Raw genomic sequence first — 24,639 nt, 5'->3', positions numbered from 1 at the left:
TTCCACCGATAATTAATTCCCTGCCGAACAAATAGCTAGACAAATATTTGACAAATCATCTTCCCAACGCCAACAAACACAACACAACCCCCCCCCCCCCCCCTCTCCCTAATCCAGAACCTGCCTGTTATATCATTTCACACAGCGCATTTATTTGGCGAGACGTTTTACACACATTAGCACCTGTCTGTTAATATCGCTGCACCGCACTACGGTACGCACGATACTGGCCTTTTTTTTCGTTTTTGGAAGTGTCACACATGTGAAACTGACCACCACAATTACTACTACAGATAGTCGGCACGATACTTTTTCAACAGTCCACGCCACAGCTGTATTCGTCCCGCGCCCGGATTACGCACCATCCGCGGCACAGTGTTGATCTCGAGACAGTCCAGCTGGAAGTCGTCCGAATCGCGCGCAATCTTTGCAACTGGTTCCCACCGGACCGGGATCAGATCGGTGGGGACACTGGCGGTTGGATCACCGTGCTTTGCGAAACTGGTCCAGAGTGCAATGAAGATGTCACGGACTCGGCATTCATCGCTATTAGGCGGTAGTTTCGGTAGGAAGCATGGACTGTGAAGAGAAGGAAGCACGGTTATTTAATTACTTGAACGATCCGGTGTGGACCAAAGCAGTGGACATCTAGAGAACGTACTTGAACATATACATCGTATCATCACCATGGCAGGCCCCCTTCACGTTGGACAGCTGGAAGACACGTTTCAGCAAGCTGTACCTGCCATCGTACGTGAAGCGATAGTGAAAGTGTGGCGCGTTCGGTTGATACTTTGCCAACCATTCGGCACTGGTGACCGAGTTTGTGATGAACGTATTATCCGTCAGCAGATCGCACATCTTATCGATCTGCTCGTGGACCGGACGCTCGCCAAAGTAAAACTGTTTAATTTCTCGCCCCACAACGGCCCGGTCCAGCTTGGGCGATCTACCCAACAGTACCGGTACGAACCGTTCCGGTGCTTGACCAAACGATTTCCACCGTTTGCCGAGTGTACGCAGCGCTAAAATGCCTTCGCCATCGTTGCATCCTTCCAGCAGTGGCATTCGCAGCGTATCGGGTGCCTTCAGGATGTCGCGCGGATGCTGTGTGATGATGCTATCGTCCGTCTCGGTCTGCTCAATCACCGGACGGAAAATAAAGATAAGAGCCAGTTGCTTTTCCGCCTCAGTGATCGCTTCGTTTTGGTGCCTTGCCAGATCTGTTGCCGATACTTTTTGGAGCGTTTCTGTGGGGAGTAGTCGGAAGACCAAATGATTAATGGTCACGCGCACCAACAATCGTGACACGCGTCGGTGAGTTAGGGCTGTGAAGGAGGTAAAGCTAAAAGATCTTCAAGTGATCATTCATCAACCAAACATAATGGTAAATGGGGGAGAAGACTAAAGCGTGGTACCCGTGTGGAACACTGAGTACGTCAGAATGCATTGTCACGGACATAATGAAGGGTTGTGGTAAGTGTCTTGTAAACAGGCTTACAATTGAGAACCATTTTAGGATTAACAGGAGCTTAAATGGATTAAGATCTATGGAGGATCTGGTAGGCTATTCAGCAACTTTGCCTTGAACGAACGTTTAAATGGCTTTTGTAGTAATGTTGCGGGTACTGTGTAAGAGTGAGTGAGTGATTTACATCTTTCTAGTGAATGCAGTACTTGAACACTTCACAAATAGTCTTTCAAAGAGAGAACTCTTTTGGGTTTTTGGGAACTCTTGTTGCAAACTAAGTTGTAAAAACTCTCTCCTGTAAAAATCGAACCACAAACGAATTGTAAAAACTCTCTGCGATTCTATTATCTAGTGGGAACAGCAACTCTCTTAAAGTGAGTTTTAAGTATAAAAACTCTCAAAATAGTTGTTAAAAGATTCAAATCTCAATGGGGTAAAAGTATGAGTAAGTTAACTCTTTTAGAAGAGCAGTTATTCTCATGTCTATTTCGTAAGTTTAAAATAAAAAATAAAAAAATAAAAATCGGCTTCAATGCTAATGTTATTCAACAACGAGGATCGCTCAATTTTGGAGCCTAATTGGACATAGTTCGTCAATTTTCCTTTACGAGTCAAAAAAGAGAATAAAATAAATAAATACTCACCAAGCACACCCTTATCATCGTCTCCGGTGTAGCCGAAAAAGCGTGCCAACTTTCTTGCCTTCTCTTCCGGTTCCACCTGGAAGAACGAGTCCGTAACGGCCACACCGCTTTGACATATCACTCGATGTACGTACTTCCTAGCCGGGGAAGCAAAAAAAAAAAAAGAAACAAATCAAACAAGTGCCCAAAGGTCAGCCGCGGTTGTTTGCGATAATGGCAATATTTGCAGCGATCACGCCAAATACACTTAGTCATCGTGCGGACGACCTAGCGAACACTTACCTCGAGTTTGGCGATAGGTAGTGCAAATATGCCGACATGCTACCGGCACTTTCCCCAAACAATGTAACATTATCCGGATTGCCACCGAACTGGGCAATGTTTTCCCGTATCCATTGCAGTGCTAGTAGCTGGGAACGGAAGCAAACAATTGTGGCGACCGGTTATTAATCGTTAACACTTTCCAATTTGTGACTTGTGACGCGTGTTGATTACCTGATCTTTAAGACCTGCATTTCCCGGGATGTCCACCGAAGGAAGGTAAAGAAATCCAAGCGGACCGAGCCGATAGTTGAGCGTAACGATGACCACATCCTGTTGCACGAAGTATTCCGGATTGTAGAAGAAGCTGCTACCGCTGCCACTCATGAAACCACCGCCATGGATGTACACCATAACAGGCAGCCGGGGAACACCTTTGGTTGCGTCGGCCTCCCCCGGGAGCCGCGGGGTAAACACGTTCAGGTACAGACACGACTCGGAACCACTGCAACGCGTGGAGAAGAAATCTTTCTGAACTGCGTTGGCTCGCTCGGCGTAACAGTCGACGGTTGGTTTGCGAAACTTTTGCAGCGGAACCGGTGGTTTGAAGCGAAGACTCCCGACCGGTGGTTCAGCGTAAGGGATGCCCTTGAAATAGTGGAACTGGCTACCGTTCGGTAAGGTCGAGGTAACACCACGTACCTTACCCTGTTTAACGCTTATCACCGGTCGGACCGATGGTGGCCAAAAGCGGATCCATTTGTGTTGCACCACAAAAAGGACTAGGCCGTACGCGATGTGCAACAGTGCGCTGACGAAATCGCACAGCACGCGTACCCTGGACAATAACACCATAGTATTTGCGGACCCTGACTGTACTGTCTTTAAAGCCCTAAACTATGAATTGACTGCGAGCGATTGGGACGATCAGTTCCGTTTGCGCAGTGAAGTAGAACTAATCGCGAAAAAGCCGCGTCTTTGCGCGCGAACGTATGTTGATACACTAGGCCGCCTCCCGGAGAGAGGGACACATACATGCACGGAACAGTATCTTATCGGGGGTAGCATTGCTAGAGCTTCATTGAGAAGACCCCGCAACGAACCAGTTGCGCGGATGTGCGGGACATTGTGCGGGGAGTTGGCGGAACCGGGAACGACCGAGTTTACCAAGCCGACCGATTAGCTATCTTCACTTCACGCCGCACGCAGTTGTTTTTCGAGACTGACCGGTTACGGTGGCAAGTTACTGTGACGCCGTTTTCTGTGGAGAGAGGGGGGGGGACCTATTGGGTTCAGAGTACAAACCCTCACCGGGTACGGGCTGGTCGGGTAGGATGAATCAAAATAAAAGTGCTTCGTCAGCTTCGTGTTGTGGAGCAGATTCACCACATAAGAGCATGTGACAAGGGTTTATTTGGGTAAGTCCTGGTAGGGGAGGATTACTGTTGATCGTACGTTTGAGCGTAGCTTGGGATTATTTTATTAAAGTTTCAATTCAAATAGTTATGACTGATATCTTGACAGCATTCTCCCCTGAGCAAGGATATTCTGTAGAGGGCTTCTCCTCACTCGGGTAATACTTGCGAACCGTATCCGTACGTCCGGAACAGATCTCTCCAAAATGTGGTCCGTTTTAGGATAGGATTCGGCACCATCTTTGAGTTCGTGTCAATCTGCAGACATCGTAACCTAAAGTAATCCTTTCCGACACACGGTTCTACATGATCCCACCGTACCAGCCCCTTTGATCGAGCACCGTCGCTCGGTGTAGGATCTCCTTCGTAAGCAAAATTACTCCACATCCTCACGAACGCTTGCCGTACGATCGTTTCTTCAGCATCTTCCGGCAGTGTAACATTAAGCGCCGATCGGAACATGTAGAACACATCATCCCCATGACAAACACCCGGAACGTGAGTCATGTTTAACAATCGCTTAACATTTCCCAACCGACCATCGTGTGTGAAGTAGTAACAGTAGTGCTTCACCCTCGGTTGATACTTGGCCATCAATTCGGCTGCTGTAACCGTGGCTGTGATGTACTCATTGTCCGATAAAAGATCCAGCATCTCAGGCAGAGTTTCTTCGCTTATTGGACGAGTTTGGAAGTAGAATTGTTTAACCTTTTTGCCCAACTCTTTCTCACTAACGTCTGGTGGAAGTTGTAGCATCGGAGGAAGTAATCGTTCCGGCTGGGTGTTGTAGTCGTTGAGATGCTTCTGTGCCCTTGCCAGTGCGAGCATACCTTCACCACTGTTACATCCGGTAATGAGAGGAATCGGAGGAACGAGTTCGGTTTTCAATGCGTCCAACGGATGCTGAACAACGATAGCACCTGTGTGATCGCTTTCAACGACAGGACGGAATGGGAAATGTAACTCTTGGTTGCGCTCACTATCTGCTATCGTTTCTAGTTGGTGTTTGAAAAGCTCTCTAGCAGAAGCCTTTAGGAGGACATCTGCAAGAAAAGGTGGAGAAAGGATATCAAAAACGAAAACACATTTGAAGAGATGATCATCTTACCTAGTGCCTCTTTATCGGAGGATCCTTGATAGCCGACGCACTTCGCTAGCTTACGTGCCTTTGTACTTGGATCGACTTGCAGCGCCAAGTCAGAGCAAGCGACTCCACTTTGACAAATCACTCGATGGAAATACTTTCTGGTAAAGGAAAATAATTCATCTTTAATTCTCTTCTTCTACGAATAAACCCTCTCTAACTCTTACCTTGACACAGGGGAAAGATAGTGCAGATAGGCCGCCTTCGCACCGGCACTCTCCCCGAACAGTGTCACATTGTTCGGATCACCTCCGAAGGGCCCAATATTCTGCTGGATCCACCGTAGCACCAATAACTGATCCTTTAGTCCAGCATTCCCTGAAATACCGGCCTCAGGGAAGCTTAGAAAACCGAGCGGTCCTAGCCGATAGTTGAACGTGACGATCACCACACGCTGCTCCATAAAGTAGATCGGATCATACAGGAACGAGTCACCACTTCCACTCAAAAACCCACCCCCATGGATGTACACCATCACGGGAAGCTTCGGCGAGCTTTCAGCGGCCAATTGTGGAGTGTAAACGTTAAGAAATAATCCATCCTCCGAGCCAACCATCACGTTAAGCATCTGCTCATACTGCAAACACTTGCTACCTTCGGTGAAGCAGTCCAGCACAGGCTTTTGGAACGCTTCCAGTGGGACCGGGGCCTGTCAAAAGGGTGCGCCGTATGTGTCAGCAAAACAATCGCTTCACGTTGCCGTCAGCGCACAACGATCACTCACCTGAAAGCGTAGATCACCGACCGGTGGCACGGCATAGGGAATGCCCTTGAAATGATGGTACTCCACACCACCGTCCGTCACACACTTTAGGCCTCGTACCTTCCCCGGTCCGATCGTTACGGTGGCACAGATGTTTGCCGAGGGTGGCCTTAGCTTAAGCCAAACACGGTTCAACCAAACCTTTAGCAGACCGACGAGCAGCCGCAGTACAGCCGCCAGGAAGGGTTGCATTTTGATGACTGACGTTGGACTGCACGAGCGCAATTGAAGTCTTTACCGTATGCCACCTCCCCTACGCGTAGGTTACACCTGTTGGTGGTGAGTGTTTGAACCTGCCAAAGCAACTGTAATTGTTTGTGTGAGTAACGTCAAGCGCTTCGATGTTACCTTGCGGCCGAATGAAACAGTCAGTGATGTAGCATGCCCGTTGATGGAACGAGAATCATAAAAATGCATTCGATATCATCTGTATTTATTGCTTATTTTCATCATCATGTTGTATACAGGACAATAAACAGTCTCGGTGGTAAGTGTGTGACTGTTGAGTAGAGTTTGGTTTTCACAAACTTTATTGATGGGAAAACCGAATGAGGCAAATCTAAACTTTATCGTAAAGGTTATTCGTCTTTTTTTGTTCGATCGGCTTCATATTAATATTTGAATTTTTGGGTTTTTCATTTATTAATAGAGGATTTGAGTTTTAAAACTACTTTCGCCTCTCTACTGCTTGCATGTTTCTTTTTATACGTTGCTGATGTGAAATAATTTCATATGGCAGTTCTGGCAGAATAGTGGTGTAGTCTGTATGCTTTTGGCTGGTGGCTCGATGAGTCGTGTCATCATGGTTGTCGGTGAGAATGTGGTGACAGTAACTAAAGAGTGGAGGGCTGGATTCGCCGAGTATTGGGTTGGGAGAGGACAAGGGAATTCGAAGGTGGAATAGGAATCGTTGGTGGCGTCTAGGATCAATATCATCCTATGGATCGGTAGAGTGGCTTTATGGAGTGGAGGTTTTTGGAGGGATCTACGTAAAGGTGGTAGAGGTGGACGAGGGCAATCAGTCAGTCTACACATACCGGGGTTCAAATCTTATCCGGACCGTTCCCCCGTAGACTCTGAAAGATCTGAAATACCTCGGAATCCAGCAAGAATCGATTGTCGAGGATGAAGGAATAGTGTTAATGAGCTGGTTGTGGGAGGGTCTTTGGAAGCGCCGTCTTCTAGGGCGGCCAGAAAACTGACACTCTCGATCGCTTCGGTGGAAAAGATGGAAGTGTGGGTTTGGGAGTCCGATAGCTTGTCTCATGTCACTTTGAATTAAAAAAAAAAGTCAAGCAGAATAATTTGTCTACAGACAGTAGTATTAGACAGAAGAATAACACTTTTTTAATAAAAATATCCGAAATTTTAGTTAATTTAGCTAACGAAATTGCCATAAATAACTAATCTAACGCATTAGATGCTGGAAATTTAAATTTAATTTAAAATCACAATTTTAAAATACAATAAAACGCTGTTAAAAATGGAGTATGCCCTGACTAAGGAAAGAATGAGGAGGAAATACCTTATCGTTAGGTTTGTATAATTTATTCATCACAGACGACAATACGGCATAGTTCCGTGATAATAAATTATTTAAAAAATAAATAAACGCAATGCTAGTACCGCTGCACCAGTTCTGCTGAACAAGATCATCATTGCAGTAGCTTAAATATCCACATCTTACACGAGAAAATAAATTGATTATGAGTACATGAGACCCCGTGCATGTGATGGGTAGCCCATGTAAAACAGTTTCCAAATAGTGTCTTTATCCAAATTTATTAAATTATTAATTATTGTTTAGTAAATGGTTAATAAATTTTACCATTAGTCTGTGAATTTCTGAAAAGCGAATCCTTAAACAGATTGGGACAGGTCGAGAATACAGCAATGAATGAACTTCGAGAGGTTAATTTCCTCGGTTCTGGCTAAAACAAAGAATAAAGCTGAGACGAAGAGATCAGTAAAAAAATTTACATTAGTATTACAAATGTTTCAGTAAATAAAATTCATGCAAAAACAAACAAAAATTGTTGAAGAATGCTTCTAGTTTAGAATCTAGCTCCAAATGATTTTTTTTTCAAATGGTCCATGCAATATGTCCCGAATTTCATAAATGCTTCATATTGTAGAATACCCAACAATAAATATCATAATTCTTAAAGCAACTGATTTTCCCTCCAGAAGAAGTTACGCGAGAGTTACCATTTTACGTGAGATGGAAAAACTGAGGGATCGTAAGTGAATACACTACCAAACCCCATTATATCGAACTCGCTTTATTGACACTTATCACGAAACCACGAACCACCTTTCACCGTACCCTCGCTTGCACAGTTCGTCAGTCAACAGTACCAGCTCATCTAAACATACAAAACATTCATCAAACGGTACAACAAGGCGTTTCGAAAAGCAACAAAGTGAAAACCTCCACAATGGAGGGAAAAATCTAACCGAGTCTTTCCCCTGTAGCAGTGCTGGATGGTTTATGATCGTGGTCGTACTGTATCTGCTATCTGCAACAGATAATCGCGGTAGATTTTAACAAAACATTTAAACTGCCTATTAGCCGACAACGAATAGGGTCAAAAAAATGGAAAAAGAGTGAAGGATATCGGGCAAGAGAAGTACCCTTACTTATCCCCTAAGGTATCCGTTACACAGTTACACGTACACTTGTGGCCGTTGGGGGTTGGCTTTTTGGGGTGCGTTGGGTTGATTGCAGGGTGGTTTGGTGGCCTTATTCAACCTGGCTGTAGTTGCTGTTGTTGTTGTATACTTATTTTGATGAGTTCTTACCCACCTTTTATCGCCGCTGAGGTGTTGAACAAGGGTAAGGATCTCTCCCCCGAAGACAGCAAATGAACCTATCAGCAGTACATCACACGGCAGTCTTTTTTGTATGCTGTGTGTAAAGTATTACGAAACACATCCGACCAAACGCTTCCAGAACGCACTCCCTGCTAGAGGATGGCTGTTCGTTCGGTTTGTCCCGGGCAAGCCTCAATTTTCCGCGAAACTCCGCGATCATAAATTTTCGCCTCACCTTACCAGTGAGGTATCGCGCACCTGCTTATTATTAGATCATAAATTGGAGGTGCCTTTACGTGACGGTGGTGTCCGTTTAACCGGAGCATCTGCGACGAAGGATATCGTTTTGAATAAAGTGCCTTTAACCTCCAACCAAGTGTGCTGTCTCAATGGCGCTTACAAAGATCTATTTTATCGCCCCCTTTTTTTTTGTCCGTGAGATGCGTTACTGTGCGTCCTAGGCGCACCGCCTATCGCTTCCCCCAGTAACCCCTGGCAAACGTACCGGAAGTTATGTGACAAGCCTGATCGAAGTGATTCATGTCGTGCAGCCACGAGGAACCATCTCGTCTAATCTCACCGAATGTGACCATAATGTGGAGTGCAAATGCTGCGGCAGAGAAAAATAGTAGTAAACTCCATCTCCCGCTTGAACTATATGCACCAATCGTGAGACATTTAGCAAACGTGCAGGGAGCATTCAAGAAAGACGGGGGCGCACAACAACAAAAATGACAACGAACGTCACAGGCTTCGGGACTTTTGATAAGTGACGCATGAAATTCGTAATTGCTTAGCTCCTAACGATGGTCGTCCCGGTGTTGTGGGCGACGTTATGCGCGAATGCTTCTGAACGGTGCGGCCCGGAAGCAGGATCTCGCCTAGTACGGTTGTGTGCTTAGTTCTTTCTTTCGGTGAGAGGCAAAATAGAAGCGAGGAGAAAAAAATCCGGAACACAGCACAGCACGATGCTCCTCTGGTGATGCTAATAAAGAAAAGTTTCTTGGTTGGGCGCCACCGTTCCATTGTGTTGTGTGAGTTTGATGTGCGTTCGTCGCTGCTCTCGGAGATTGATGGATGAAGCAATTAGTCTTGCAAATCTGGTCGAATAGGAGTACAAGAACATCTGTAGTTTTTAACGCCTCAAAGGATTTTCTTGTCTAGTTGAATCTTTTATTTAATAAAAATGATCTACTAACGATACGTTGTTTTGCGCCAAAATGTATGCAATTCTTGTATTTCTGTGTAAGAAAATGTACTTATAAGCTCGAATAAGTTTTATTTAAATTATTATCGTGCTTGTTTGAATGTCAAATTCATTATTCTTTAGTATTTTAGAGGATAAATCCGAATTAAACATGAGTATGCTAAATGATGAGATTAAGTAGCGTGTACTAATAGTTGTTCTAAAACCTTCATGTTCACTCTTTTCATAGATCATCCTCCTTGAATATTTTTCTTCTTGGCTTAACCACCAACTAGGTAACGTCGGACATCGAATGGCTTACTAGACTAGAATTGATACCACGTAGTATGATAGTGGATAGTCAGTCCGCACTATTTGAATAGAGCCCTGAAGAGGGGTTCTGTGTACATCTCCTAGTACACAGAAGCCTCAAGAAGTATTTTAGCTCAAAACGGATATGTTTTGCATTTCGTACGAAACCGATGTTGAACCTCTTTTAAACTCAAAACCAAAGAATGGTAAAATATTCTTGAAGCTAAATAAAACCTAGCCTAGATTCTTCTAATGCCAAATCACCTATGCTCCACTTCATATTGACTACTGAACTCATTCTCAACTCACATGTCCTTTACCATCTCCACAGTTCTATCCTAATTTCCATTATTCTATTCTCTACACCGACTTCACTCGCAATATACGAAAATATGCTCCAATCCGTACGTAAGCAGGTCCCGACTGTGCAATCCTATATTCCACCATGGATGTCCTTACCCCATTTCAACAACAATCCGCTGTACGTGTTTGTCCCGTAGTCATTTGCAAACCCTTCGATTGCTTTGATTCTTTCGTGCACGGATAGAGAGCGCAACACACCAGGCATAATAAAGGATGCATGACATTTTAACGACTCGGCTGGCAGGGCCCGTTTTGTACGAAACGCAAAAATAAAGCCATAACATTCTGCTCAGCTTACCACAAGTTCGTGTTGGTTGACAAAAAATAAACGAGACTTGTACCCCACACACAACGATAATGGCGCTGTGTGTTCGTCTGTGTGTGTGTGTGTAAGTCTGTTTTAGTACCGTGCTGTTACGTCGAATGAGTAAAAGTGAAATGATGCCATTTTATTGTGCGAAAAATAGGACGAAATTCGACTGGGAGACAGCATGGTAAGATAGCCGAGGAAAGGATGAATTTCCACTCGCACTCGCTATAAACGAGCAACCTGTTCATCACTTTCCGACCGAACCACAGGGATCAAGGTTTACACAGAACCATGTTTGCATGGTGAGACAATATGGGGGAGCATGTGGCGGTCGGGGATGAAAAATGGCACAATCTTAGTCCTTAGGCAAAAACCAGTGCGAAACAAGGATCAGATCTTTCTGCAGTAGGCCACGCCTCGTTTGTCCAGCAACCGCGGTTACCATGCAAACCGTGTAGCACGCGTCAAAAAGCGATGGAATATACAGTATTTCGTAGTTGCGCGCCTGCTCTGCATCATCTTTCCGAATGGAGTTTCCATTTGCTCCGTACAGTGTAAGTAGCTGCTCTCCTTCGCGCATCCACTAGTGCCGTACTGCTCTCACACACTGTCAGTGTGGTGCGAGGTGAGCTGAAACTCGGAAAAACTTTTGTCCGGTCGCCATTACTGGAAAATCCTTTACCTACTCACCCGACCGAAGCTATTTCTGGTAGGATATAGTAGACGTCTGGTGCCATCTTGCTCTACCCTTCTTTTATCGCACACGTGAGAAAGAGATGCCGATGAGGCGAAACTTGAGGGGGACGGGGAGACGATTCGCGAAAAAGGAAAACCTCATCGAGTGGATGATCCTTCCTGTGGTCGGCCCACGGTCTCGCAAGCGGATATCCACTTTACAACGCGGGTCCCAAGGTCCCGCGCGAACCAGATCCGGTGGCATCCGACATTGAAGAGTGCACCGTGTGTTCGAGAGGCTGCGTCTTATCCCGCCGGAATATCCGCGTTAGGTTACAGCACTTCCCGTCGGTGTTTGATTCTAGTTGATCAGTGTGTTTGCCCGAGTGTCCGCTCGCCAGTTACGCGAAAAAGTTGGTGATTGTGGAATTGAACTGTTTGCTGGAGTTTCTAGAATTCCGTAGCATGTCCGAAAGTAAATTCTGAATGTTAAGTGAATGAGTGTGAGAGATCTCCATCAGGTGAGATCTCCAAAGTGTGGATGGACCTTTGCGTTCTGTTTGTCCTGATAAAAGACATTCAATGTGTATGTTTTTTTAGTCTGGAAGTTAAAACTCGTGAATAATTTGTCATGCGTCGGAAACAGTGCTCGAAAGAGGAGAATTGAGTATTGAGAAGACTTCAACATTCAAGGATTCAAGCTTGAAAGTAGCCAACACAAATAAAGAAACATAACGAAAAAAGCCCAAAACAAAACACATAAAAACTGTGCGAAAATGAAACAAGCAATGGGAACGAAAGTGCTCGCTGGTGCATAGACAGTGCGATATCTCTCCCGATCGATCGTCGGTTGGCGACGGAATCTTTGCCGGTGGACGTTGTTTATTAATTGGCAAGTTGTTGCATTTCGGGGTGCATTTTTTATAAGCAAAGAACAATTGCCAAAGAACAAATGACAATAAACGTATCTGCCAAACATAGCCTCTAAGAAGAACGGTTGGGTGGTGTAGTAAAGCATCCGACACTATAAACAAACGATTTGGTTTTAGTACAGATAAAAAGAAAAGGTCCTGTGCATAAAGCCTGAAAGTATGAAACTGTGGTCGTTGTGAGCGACGGAAATTGTTTTTTCCGCAGTGTTAGATATTGGTGTTTGATTAAGTGAATTAATTGGTGGTTGAATCTTTGAACTACAGAAAATTAACAAGGTGAGTGTACTAAAAAAAGTAAAATCTGTGCTTTATAAAAATGAAACAAATAAAGAAGAATTTTTACCCAAACCATTAGAAAAAAAGTAAGTATTGCTATGAACTGTTTGAATGCTATTAAAGCTCTTTTAAGATTAGATTTAATCTATGTAAAATACATATCTTACCCCTTTAAAGTATGAAACGTAATGTGTTGTACATAACTTCTACCCCATGAGATGTCTTACTAGCTGTTCCCACTGCATGCAGTTACAGTGAGGGCTATACTTAAGGTTATACTTTGTTTTATTAATATTTTTTCCATAAATCAGACACCCCTCACACTACAAGGCATCAGACGGAATCGCTTACCTGACGGTAGCACTAACCTTAGTCATGTTTGCAGTAAATCGTTTAAAATAATAGCTAATATTTTATTCATATTGCTTGTGATTTAAACTATGTTAGTCACACTGTTTTCAACAGCAAAGAAGCTATTTTTCGTAACTTACTAGGAAAAAATAAGCTCCCTCTTTTGATGCCTCATCAAATGAATCTTTCCTGTCGTTTTTTTGAATTCCATTTCATTTCTATTTCATCTATAAAATATCTTTTCAAATTTGATTTTAAGGAGGAATTATCTGTGCAACATTTTTATGGAACTAAAGAGATTAAAGTTTTAAAGAGAAATAATGGTAGCTGTTAGCCTTGATATTACTGTTAGCAACGTTTTGTTTTATTTATTTTTTTCATCCGACTATAATTAGTTGATAGGATAATGTTAGGAATTTACTTGATTTATTCTTAATTTTTTTTATTCATATAGCACGGCCAGGCCGTATGGCTTGTGCTGTATTTATTTAAAATATAAGATAATTAGTCTTACTTAGCAAAATGAATCTGATGACCATACGGGGACTTGTCGTCATAATTCATATTAAAAATAATAAATTAATCTCAAGTCCTTATTCTCGGGTTTATCTGTTTAGTTACCTAGGTTTTAGAAGAGAAAAATGGCAAGATTATTGGTGTATAAGACTGAACGAATATGAATTGGATAATTGGACAGTGCTTCGCGAATTTCTAAAAAAAAAAAAATGAACCATGGGGATCGTTTGTGTGAACCACAACAATGTTTATATACCACACAAACCACACCACACAAAATTTATATACATTATTGTAAGTAAGAATATTATTGATAAAATTAAATATTTTGTTTCAATCCTTTAACTTTAAACAATAAATATGCTTAAAGATCCATGAAAGTTGAGAATCGTTTGAAATTCAACTAAAACGAATGGCCTTGTTAGGAAATGTAAAGGTTTTGTGGAAATTGCGATGGCATGAAAATCTTCGACCATCAAAAATGTAGCAATCGAAGAGGAGAATCAAAATACTCCCTACATGGTCTGTTGGAGTATTAAAATACTCCTACAGACTGTGTTTTTAAGAGAGTTGTAAGGTCTCACGGTCTGCCACCGTCGTCTGCCAATCCAATATCCTGGCATCTGGCATCAATTAGAGCCCCTAATGGAAGCCTCTTCTACCCATATCAGTAGCCTCAAAAATATCAAATCACTACATTTTCCAGTGTCATTCTCATGACATGATCAGGGCACCAGATCCAGGAGAGTTTATTTCGTAGCTTACTATTTTAAGATCATTAACCCGCCAATAGAGATCATTGATTGAGATTGACGATCGTTCATAAGCTTTTTTTTTTCTTTAAATTACCGATCACATCAGTAGACAATCGGTGATGCATTTTGCTTTTTTTTTCCACGTGCGTTTGTGTGTTTGTGGTTGTGATAAGCCAAATGCCACAAAACGGTATCACACCCAACCAGCTAACCATCACAACGCGGCAAAAAGCGTCACCGAAACCAGTGGCGGTGTGTTTGTGCTTAAAAATTCGATTTATGTCCGGTACCGGAAGCATTCAATTGTGCAACAAAACAGCTTGCGCTGCAATGCCTATCCAGACCGTCGAGTCGTCGTGAGGTCCAAAACACACAAAACCTTTGCCACCAATGTGGCCACTCGATGGGGTGCGATGGCGAGTGCGGCGTGTGTTTTGTTTGTGCACGCGGTTTTTGTGTCGGTCGGTTGCTTGTGGCAGAGCGCAAAGTAAAGTCGTGTGCGCGGGCATACTGTCCAACGACGCACTTGTTGAGCGGTGTACTGTGCATTATGTTGGCACCAGTTGTTGTTGTGGGTGGAATGCCATCCCGTTCAGCCGGGGCAGTCTGGCCAGTGGCAAAAGGGACAGTTGCTGTGCGATCAGACCGGCAAACGAATGCGTTTTGTGTGAAAGTACGCCGGTTGTTTTTGGGCTCAAGTGATCAAATGTTTTCGTGAGTGGATTGTTTTCGTGATCTTAAGTAGTGTGTTTAAAGTGTTTAAGGAAATGTATTTGCAATCATGAGGTAAAAGCAGCATTAACAGTTCGATTGCTTGCTTAACATGAAAGTGTAGGATCTTCATGATTGAAGGTCTTCATATTGAGTTTCGTTATTAATAGTTAACAATGCGTTTGAAACACGAGAATATTCACACCTGACGATAATGGATTTATTTATATATCAAAATTATATTTTAACTGTGAAAAACTCCAATATCGAAATATTATTATTAATATGTAGTTGAAGCTTGAAGTTAGTTCTTGTGTCACTTTTCTTTCTCGTTGGACATAGCTGCTCCTATCCGGCTTAACTTTCAATGGTCCTAGAACGGAAAATGTCCGCTCGTACCGTGGTAAATTACCTTTATAGTTAATTAAATTTACCCCATCATTGCTCGCATTGGTCCCATTATCATATAGCACAGTTTGATCCTTGATGGTTCCCATTGATATCATCAGCCGCACTTGAAAACCATTCCAATGCCGGGCGCGCAATGTAAGCTTACCGCATAATTGAAGCGGATTTATCTTACATTACAACGACAACGATTGTGATGCTTCCTTCCACCTACTTGATGGGTAGCCTCCTGCCATAGTCAGCAGCAAATCCACAGCGGACCACTACGAGCGAACGGTCATTTCTCGCCGGTCGGTTTGCGATTTATCTGCCGGTGCTAATCGCCACGTTCGGCGCATTCGGGTGATTCAAATTTCCAATTCATTTGCCTCGGTACCGAAACCCGCACGCGAATGAACGCATATCCTGCCTGCATACGGACTTACGGCCGAAGTTGGAACCGGATGTCGGTGCATACATTTTGCCTTTCATGATCATTAAATGAAACGCCCGTTCAACCGAGTCCCGGAACGGGAGCGAAGGTTCAATGGATCGAGTCCACTTCCTCGGAGGATGTGCTGGATGGTTGAAGGCAAACAGGCGAACGTGCGCCCGTTCCGATGTTTGTACGACAGAAAGGAAGACGAACACGTCCAATTTCATCCCTACCATGGGCCTGCCCAGCAGACAAAGGCGCACGAGGGCGCTTGAGCCAAGCGTGGCGTGAGGAGATTTATGCACGTAAATCAAACTTTCCGCTTCCGGTGGTATTTTGAATATTCATGATAGTGACGAGTGTGCAAAAAAGGGACGTCCCTTTACGGCTGGAGACGAGTGCGACCTGGAGTCCTGGACACGCGCAAAGTTCCGTAGGTAGGCTGTTGTGTCTCTTGTACTTGTTGGTTCGGGTGGCTTGGCTGGTCGTAAAATGGCAGATGGGCATTTATCATCAGTTACGCGAGGCGCAGGCCATCGTTAGGTTTATCTAGTTGTTTATCTCAATGAGGTATTGTGCAGCACGTGGATCAGAGCTGATGCTTTTTCGCATCGATTAAAGTGATTAACTTGTACTACTGGATTCGGGATTAATTAAAGAGATGATGAAAGATTATGAACATACTCTTATTTAATATTGGAAAAGGATCTCAAACATCGTCAGGATCAATATGAGTTACTCACGTTACAACAACCTTTTTTTCTTACACTTATTATACCGATTCAGGGTCAAACGGAAGTACGGCAGCAAGATGTACGAAAGCTCCTGCTCGTATCAGACGGCGCTGGATCTGAAGCGGGGTGCTTCCCCACTCGTAACGCACCAGGTAAAGTCGGAAGACTGTCTCGGGCTGACACAGTGCACCGATTGGGGTACGTACCGTTTCCATCAGTCCACGTTCGAGCAGTTGAAGCAGAGTGTGGAGAAGGCTAAGGCCGCCCTACAGGATCGAACATCTTTCCTCGGCAGTTCCAGTGCTTTTAGGTAATTAGGTCTTTTGCAGTTGCATTTGATAAAACAGCTTTATGTTTTACATTATTTGTTCTCTTTATTTTCTCCCAGTGATATCTATTCTTCACCAAGGTTGACGGAATCGCTCGAAAACGTTATTTCTCATACCAGCGGCAATAACAATAGCAGTACTAATAATGGACCAGGCAGTACCAATCCTGTCTCGAATGGAAACACAAGCGCTGAGAGTAACCCTGCTAACACTAACGCTGGTAGTAACGCAGGTAACGCAGGCAGTGTACTAAACGTCAGTGGTAGTAATAATGGCGGTAGTGGTACGGGGAATGGCACCAACACCAGTGCCAGTAGTGGTGGTGGTGCAGGAGGAGGTGGTGGAGGTGGAGCAAGTGGAACAAGCGGTAGTAGTATTAGCGTCATAAACGCAACCTCGCTCGTGTCACCTTCGAATCTGTTGGGGAACGGGCTGTCAAGTCAACGGCACCGAAGCGATCTGCTCGGATCGGGTAACCTGAATCTGGTTTCTTCAACACAGTCGCCCACGACCACCTCGACGCCATCTTCTATACTGTCCCAGAATCTGGAGTCTCCGGTGGACGTCAAGTCACGGCAAGGTAAGTCTAGTGAATGGTTATCCTTTCAAATTTACACAAAGTTTAAGTCCTGTTTGTGCTTCAACTACAATGCTTTGGTAATGAGAATCGACTCAATTCCTGAAAGTTAAAACAACGAATAGGATTATTGGAAGCCTTTGTTGAATATACAATGCAATATGTATGCAATAAAGGATTATGTAAAGATCTCTTTAACTCATTTGAAATACCAATTCTAAAGAGATTCCTGTCAGTATTCAATTTCTTGGCTCTTAGAATTGATGTCTTATATCCTAAAACAGCAAACGATAGAACAATTGCCGACAAAAAACCTATACTTCGTGGTTCCTTATTTATTGACCGCATCAAAATATCCAGCTCTAAACGCTTGGTAAACAGTAGATTATGTTCCGTGTCAACGATAATCCTGTGTACATTGCTTCTCCACACTTCTCCGGCGCAACTAGAAGCCACCAAACAGCAGAACACATGTACCTTCACGCCAATTAAACAATTTGATAGGCTACACCCTATCAATTACCGACGCACGGGCAGGCCGTTTCTCTACGACGCAAACAAATTCCCCATTCTTATCACCTTCACGTGCATACATTCGGGCGCTGCGACGCTCGCCTACGAAAACTGCGAAACACACTATCAATAAACACATCTAAACATGACCCCTCTATTAACAATCGGCTTATCGATACTCCCTTGGCTCATTGTCCCTTAAGATACGGGTGGTACTGGTGAAAAAACTGGGCTGTTTTCTCGCACCCGCCACAACCATCATCTTCCACTTTTGGCGGGCCCCTTTTATCGGGTTTGCACCACCAAACACCACCGAATAGAAACTTCCCCCTTTTTTTCTGACGAACCGATGTATTATCCCGATGTCTATTGAGGGATCGGGTGTTTCTTCTCCCGGTACGGAACAACAACAATAAAAATTTCCTCCAGTTGCCGGTTTACCACCGCTTCTGCCGGCAGTCTACGGCACAACTTCCGCCGATGATGGCCTTTTGTCTGGTGTCCGTGGTCTAGCGCTAGCGGTCTTTTACGCAGCGGTAGTAGCATAGGGAGACATGCTGCACGAGGCATTTTTATTGTTCCGTTATTTTGTGTTTTTTTTTTTTCGCTCCCAAAAACTAGTAAACGGCGCGAGGACCATGATCCAGCACCAGGCAGCGAAAAAACAACTGTGAGCTTCTGTGTCGGAAAATAAAACAACCGTGTTTGATGATCGATTTTTGTTTGCACTTTCACTCTCTACCATAAATACTACGCCTGCTACTAATATTTGTTTGACACTACGATCCTGACAATGCGAAAAAAAACCTACTACAATTCTGAAACAAAACAGATAAACAAAGCCAAGGCCGATCGATACCCATCACGGCGTGTGGATCTGTCTAACGATGAATCAGGGTTCGAGTTCTAATTTTTTGTCCCAGAATTGAAATCGATCCTAGCAATTCTTCACTCACCGAGAAGGGAAATAGGAGGTATACTATCGACCAAAGCCGGCCAAATAAAAAGCTTATGTCAGCCTCACCGTCAGGATCAGTGATGTGCATTTCCTGGCGAAGTTCGTGCCATCTTTTATCCTTTTTTTTTTTTTTATTCGCTACTAAGGCCACGTGCACGTCTAAAGAGTTTGAATGTGGCGCGCTCTTCTCGCTATTCAGCATTCGAATGGTTGGTATGGTCGCGTGGCGTAGAACAGTTCTGGATAGGAACGGCGGGGTCACGTGCGTTGCGTTTTGATGCAATTCACCGATAATTTATGATCCTTTGGTTTGAAGTTTTGCAAATGGGCACTCGTTTGAAAGTAACTCATCCGTTCCGAGGAGGTTAGTGATTTGGGCAATTTATTTTGGTACCCTGTTATTGAATGGATCGGTGATAGTGTTTTGACTGTATGTTTAGGGACATCCGTAGGCATTAACTAAACATTGGAATAGTTGGTTTTATTAATTTTGCTGTAATTTTCCTACAATATTGACTATATTTTATAAGTATTCCGCGATGAGCTCTCAATTTGGCAAAGCTGGAAGTTGCGCCAGAAAGTATGCAATATGCAATATGAATTTCATGGGGAATGTTTCTTTAGTCTACTTAACGCGGTGGGATATTAAGGACGCTTTAGGCCTTCAATTCGAAACATTCCCAACAGCGTTTGTTTTTCCTAGATTTTCACACGAATTTCTGATAAAAACAGAGCCTTAAATTCACATCGTTTATGTTTTTTTTCAGGTTTAATAGCAACTGAAGTACATGTATTAATCCACAACGGATCATTAAATGAAACAAATCAATTATACCGATGCACGCGCGAAATTCATTTCCGCATTTCCCTGATGTCCCACTCAATTTTCCCACCAGAATCCCGTTCAACCCAACCAATTTTCCCAACGCACCGAAAAAGCATCCGTAAATCATAATAATGTGTGCATTACAAATCGATACCACTTGAACGAACCTGAGCACCCTGGGAGTGGCCACACGAGATTTGCAAAACAACAACAATTCCATCCAGGCTAGGCTTTTATGGTTGCCTCTACAGCGTAGAATATTATTCACGCTGCTTAAGAACCCTCGGTGCAATTATGTTCCAGAACCGAAACGAAACGATGTGTGCGGTGCACTGCATTGTCACCAGCAAGAAGCGATCAGAATCGTGTGAAGCACTCTGTTGAAATTGATGTTGTGTGTATATTTTTTACCTCGATGCGTTACTAATTGAGAAGCGTGCAGGCTAAAGATTTCCGTTCATCCTTTCTCAGTACAAACCTGGAACGGTTGTTTTTTGTTGAAAATAGAGACTTGTTGGAGACATGTATCGTCCTTATTTGTTGCCATCGGGAACTCTAAAGGATACTTAAATTTGCATTAGAAAAGAGCGGAAAATCCTTTGGCAAAAAAAAACCTCCCGATTGATGGTAAAGAACAGAAATAGAACAAATCCACATGCAAAAGAAGCACATCTCAAGGAAGCTCCAATTTACAACCCAGGTCGCTCCCCCCTAAGAAATGCCAGGTCCTTGCAGAACAAATGACAAGCGAACGAAAGCAACCAAAAAAGCAAAAAAAAAAAGAAAATATCGGATGTTGGTAATGAATTTTTATGTCTTCTTCTGTTTTGGATCCTGAAGGCCTTTCCAGGCAGGCAAGGTTCGGCTTGGCTAATAAAAACTGAACCTATAAAAGAAGAAATTATTCAAATGAACAGCATTGCCAAAAACTGTAATGAACGAGCACTCCATGATGCCCTCTCGTTACCCTCCCTAACCCCGCCCCCTCCCTCTCCCCATCACCCCTCTGAAAAAGGGGGGAAATGATAATAATAGCAGTTAAAAGAAAATTCATTACATGATCCCCCAAAACTACCTGTCGACGCGGATGAGAAGTAGGAAACTTGGGGGCCGGTTGAAAAACACAAGAAAAACGAACCAAAAATTTACATCCGACATTTTGGGCAAAATTTTGTGCAGAAAGTGAACCTCAAACTATCCAACACAGGAGGAGGGGGGAAGAAAATGGCAGGAGGACACCTTGGTTTATTTTCAGTTAGGGGTTAGGGTTTTATGCATACCGGTTGACATCAGTTTTTGGGGAAGAGCGCCTAGCAGTTCTCATTACTCGTTTGCTGTGCGCTTGTAATTTGAATAAAAATTTCCATTTCCATGTTTTGAAACATTCCACCGTGGAGTCCTGTTTGTGTTTTTGGTTCATTTATATTCGGTTCAATTTTGTTGTTTTGTTGGTGTTTTACAAGGATAAGAGGATTCGAAAACATTGCTTTACAGCTTTGGAACTTTTGCATTCATTCGTATCCGTTGACGTAATGGTGGTGGTGGACGAGTTCTTTGGGTGCACTTATTCAAATTTTATGGAAGCTCTTATTTTGCGACCGTTTAGCAGCATGATGTATTATGAAATTCTTGTGCAGTACACAATAAAAGCAATATTGAAGGCTCGAAGCAAATGATTTTGCAATGATAGAGTAAATGTAATACAAATTTTGATTTTATTTATATTTGCCTTCACACCGGCCATCGAACAGCTTACTGGAATTGATAGTGATACCACATAGTTGAATAGTCAGTTCTTACTACGGAGGAACGGTCTTTGTGGGATTTGATGCCCGGTTCGGTCGTGCCATGACCTACGGGCCGCCTTAATCTTTATTTCTATCAAATAATGTGTGTCTTATGGCTGCTCTTCAATATTTTTATTAAGGATATAGTAATCCGATGTATCTCTTGCTCATAAACAAAAAAACGCAGATTGACTTAATCCTAAGATCGACCCACCAATAACCATTTTAATCGAAGATTTCCAACGCTCTCCATATTCTAGGGTTTATTGTTCGTATTTGTAAAGATTTGAATGACCCTGTTACTTTTGAAATCCAGTGTTTGATCCAGTAATGTCGCCTATACCGGTTAATGGATTAGATGTTGGCTTTTTTAGCTAGAATCGTCAGTGCGCCTTACTCCAAAAGACTAATTACTTTGGGAATTATTGACGCCCCAAAAACAGTTCAACAGTAGAAACACTTTACAACAGTTTTATTGGCGATTTCTTGATTATTTTTATGTATTTAAATTTTAATGTGTTTTACTTTTAATCCTTCTTCTTTTTCGGCTTAACAACTTGCTAAATTATGTTGGCGAATAATGCTAAAAATGGAAACAAACCAGTAAAAACACTGCACGTACTAGGCAAGTCATCTTTCCCATGATCATCTTTCATGTGTGTAACACACATGACCACGCAACCGTGTATTACGGCACCGGGATGACAAATGGGTGCGTAAACATTTTGACAGCTATTTCAGTGCATAAAAGAAGCGGCACGTCTTGTTCGTCTTTTTATACTGCTAATGGTCACACGCTCTAGCGCACCCGAAACGTCTGGAGACAGCGGCAGTAGATCATTTATCATGCTACTAATCATGCGTTTGAAATGATCGGTTGAATATCATCAATCGTTGGGCAAAAATCAAACCTCATTGGTGAAGCCATAGAAAATGGTGGATCTTGTAGCTAACGACTATCGGGAAAATGACTAAGAAGTGTAGCAAATGGAGAAAAAATATTCTTCATCCCAAACGATTAGTGATGGAAGTCAAAAAGCAAAGCAAAAGCTACACAGCTAAGTAAAAGTAATTTTTCATTCCCATCCAGGACATCTCACTGAGTGAGGATGGATGAATCGCGGTAGTTGCTACTAAGCTGGTTGAAGCCGACTGAAACCGAGTCGCTGTCTGTTTCGCTGCCATTTTGCTTTCCCTTTCTTTCCTATCAGCATCAGCGTTGAAATTGGAACTAGTAGTCGCGTTTTGCACGCCAATAATAATCAACCGACGCCCGTTGGAACGTCCGGAAACGGAGCCCCAAAAAGACGCTTTTCGTAGATCTTTGATAGAGCGAATCCACACGTCGTACGATTCCGCCATTCGTGTCGAACACCGTTTGGAGCGACTGGGTTGGAGGAAATTGTGTAGCAAGTTTAGGTAAGGCCATAAGTTAGCGATAAGCTCACTAGGCAAGGGTGTGGTGAGCTGAAGAAAAAAAAAAAAGGATAACGAGAAATGAAACATCGATTCGGATGCGCTTAGCTGTATCGGTGTGTCCTTAGACCCTATCACGGTTGTCCAATCGCGGGGGCATTAGATTTGTGCATCGAAGAAACATCCCACAAATGGGGAAAAAGGATTCCTTACGTTCGTATTTCTATTTACTGTTGCTGGGGTGTATTCGATTAGGGAGATCTTTTTAACTCTTAAGGAGAAAAGGGCAAGTCATACAAGAAAATTAAATTGATTTTCAATTTATATGAAATAAAAAAATGGTTGAAAAATTCAGGGACTTCTAGCTTGTGTTACAAAACAAACCATATTTTGAGTTAATGTTGGAAATAGTTCTCAGATTATATCACAATTGCATTACATAATTTAACACGGCCAATGTTGGAGCTTCAGAGAAGTGCATGACTGAGTCTTCAACAGATTAAATTTGTAAATAGTGTTTAGGGAAAGTTAGGATATGAGTAAAACTACACTTTTCAAAGCGTTTATCTTTGATTCTTTTTAACAACTCTATTGATAGTTTTCGTAACCAATCCAACTCTGAGAGTGTTGGTAGTTGCCATAAAGATATGAATCGCTGGGAGTTTGTACAACTCTCATTACAACAATAATTGTAAGAACACTCTGTGATTCGAATCCTCAAAGAGCTCTTAAAATTATCTGCGATTCGAGTTCCAAAAGAGCTCCCAAAACAATTTACAACAACACGCTTCGCGCTTTTCCAATATCTTCAAAGTCAGTAGAAATTATAAACCATAGAAAAAGAACAATTTTTTAGTGTTTTTTTAAATCCACCTTAGAGCTGCCATGCTATTGAATGAATTTTTTTTAAGAAGGTAGTATCTAAGGGTTAAAAGAAGCTTCTGCAAGTAGTAAAATAGGACGAACGACTTCTTCCATTTTTGATTTTCTCTGTTCTCCATTTTCTTCACCCAAACAGACATAAACCCCCCTCCCAATAGCTATACCTCACACACGTCCCCATCCAGGCTCCCGTGGGCTGATCCATTATTTTCCGAACTCTGCCATAAATCATCTTTTACTAACAATGATAAATGGATCGGTGCTGCTTTCCCTATTCTTCTGCACATTTCCTACGGTTGATTTGACTATCCTTTATGGGGTTTTCGGGACTCCGAGGGCGCGATTTTCTTTCCGAACGATTCCGGAACCGACTCGCGCGTTGTGTGTGCGCTCGTTTCGAGGTGGCACCGATCCAACACTTTTCACAGTGACCCAGCGTTAATCTTCAATCGCTTGAGAAGGGCAAGCGTATCTGTGGAAAAAAAGGGCGTACGCATGCTTGTGTGTGTTAGTGTGCGTTATCAGTGTAAAAGGGAGTCATGGATAAAGAATACTACTTCGCTTACTGTGATCGACTTCTGGTTGGTTAGTTGTATTGCTTATTTTATTCTTTTCTGTCCAGTCTTAGTGATGAGCTGTTGGGATTTGCTAGTTCATGCTGAGACGAGAGAATTGTAAAGGAATTTCGTATTACAAAAGTGTGAAGAGCCCTAATCGACTAAGCGGTTGACGGATCAATCAATACTAATGGGTTTTATCGTGCAGCGCTAATGATGTTGGAAAAGGGCCTTTATTTCTGTTTATTTGTGTAAATAGTTAGTATTTTTCCGGATCTAGCAAGTAAGCTCAATATTTTTATTTTCGAACAAACAAAGTGAATAACTGATTTATAATA

General features: G+C 42.9%; 3 protein-coding genes across 3 annotated transcripts in view; 2 read left to right on the top strand and 1 right to left on the bottom strand.

Moving 5' to 3' along the window:
* The window catches only part of LOC126561947 (protein bric-a-brac 1-like), a 182,951-nt gene that overhangs the window by 82,127 nt on the left and 76,185 nt on the right, over positions 1-24,639 (top strand). The gene's annotated exons all lie outside the window — the stretch shown is intronic.
* Positions 288-5,890, bottom strand: LOC126563537 (uncharacterized). Its single transcript, XM_050220183.1, has 9 exons — positions 5,660-5,890; positions 5,103-5,584; positions 4,900-5,036; positions 4,082-4,834; positions 2,611-3,113; positions 2,398-2,525; positions 2,116-2,252; positions 662-1,250; positions 288-579 (listed from the first exon to the last, which is right to left on the bottom strand). Exons 1-9 carry the CDS (start codon positions 5,888-5,890, stop codon positions 288-290), a joined length of 3,252 nt encoding a protein of 1,083 aa, XP_050076140.1.
* Positions 16,534-17,411, top strand: LOC126560975 (DNA-binding protein D-ETS-3-like). The gene is made up of 3 exons (XM_050216925.1): positions 16,534-16,766; positions 16,845-17,365; positions 17,407-17,411. The coding sequence occupies exons 1-3, from the start codon at positions 16,534-16,536 to the stop codon at positions 17,409-17,411; spliced, it is 759 nt and encodes a 252-aa protein (XP_050072882.1).

The sequence above is a fragment of the Anopheles maculipalpis genome, chromosome 3RL (genome assembly GCF_943734695.1).
Source record: "Anopheles maculipalpis chromosome 3RL, idAnoMacuDA_375_x, whole genome shotgun sequence".
NCBI classification, from domain to species: domain Eukaryota; kingdom Metazoa; phylum Arthropoda; class Insecta; order Diptera; family Culicidae; genus Anopheles; species Anopheles maculipalpis.
This window is presented reverse-complemented; position numbering and strand designations above follow the sequence as displayed.

What these genes read in the sequence shown, in the direction of transcription:
- LOC126563537 (XM_050220183.1), bottom strand. Translation starts at nt 5,890, where the DNA reads ATGCAACCCTTCCTGGCGGCTGTACTGCGGCTGCTCGTCGGTCTGCTA. An exon ending in TCGGTGATCTACGCTTTCAG is followed by an intron (nt 5,585 to 5,659) that starts GTGAGTGATCGT and finishes CCCTTTTGACAG; the next exon opens with GCCCCGGTCCCACTGGAAGC. An exon ending in CTCCGATAAAGAGGCACTAG is followed by an intron (nt 4,835 to 4,899) that starts GTAAGATGATCA and finishes CTTTTCTTGCAG; the next exon opens with ATGTCCTCCTAAAGGCTTCT.
- LOC126560975 (XM_050216925.1), top strand. Translation starts at nt 16,534, where the DNA reads ATGTACGAAAGCTCCTGCTCGTATCAGACGGCGCTGGATCTGAAGCGG. An exon ending in GGCAGTTCCAGTGCTTTTAG is followed by an intron (nt 16,767 to 16,844) that starts GTAATTAGGTCT and finishes ATTTTCTCCCAG; the next exon opens with TGATATCTATTCTTCACCAA.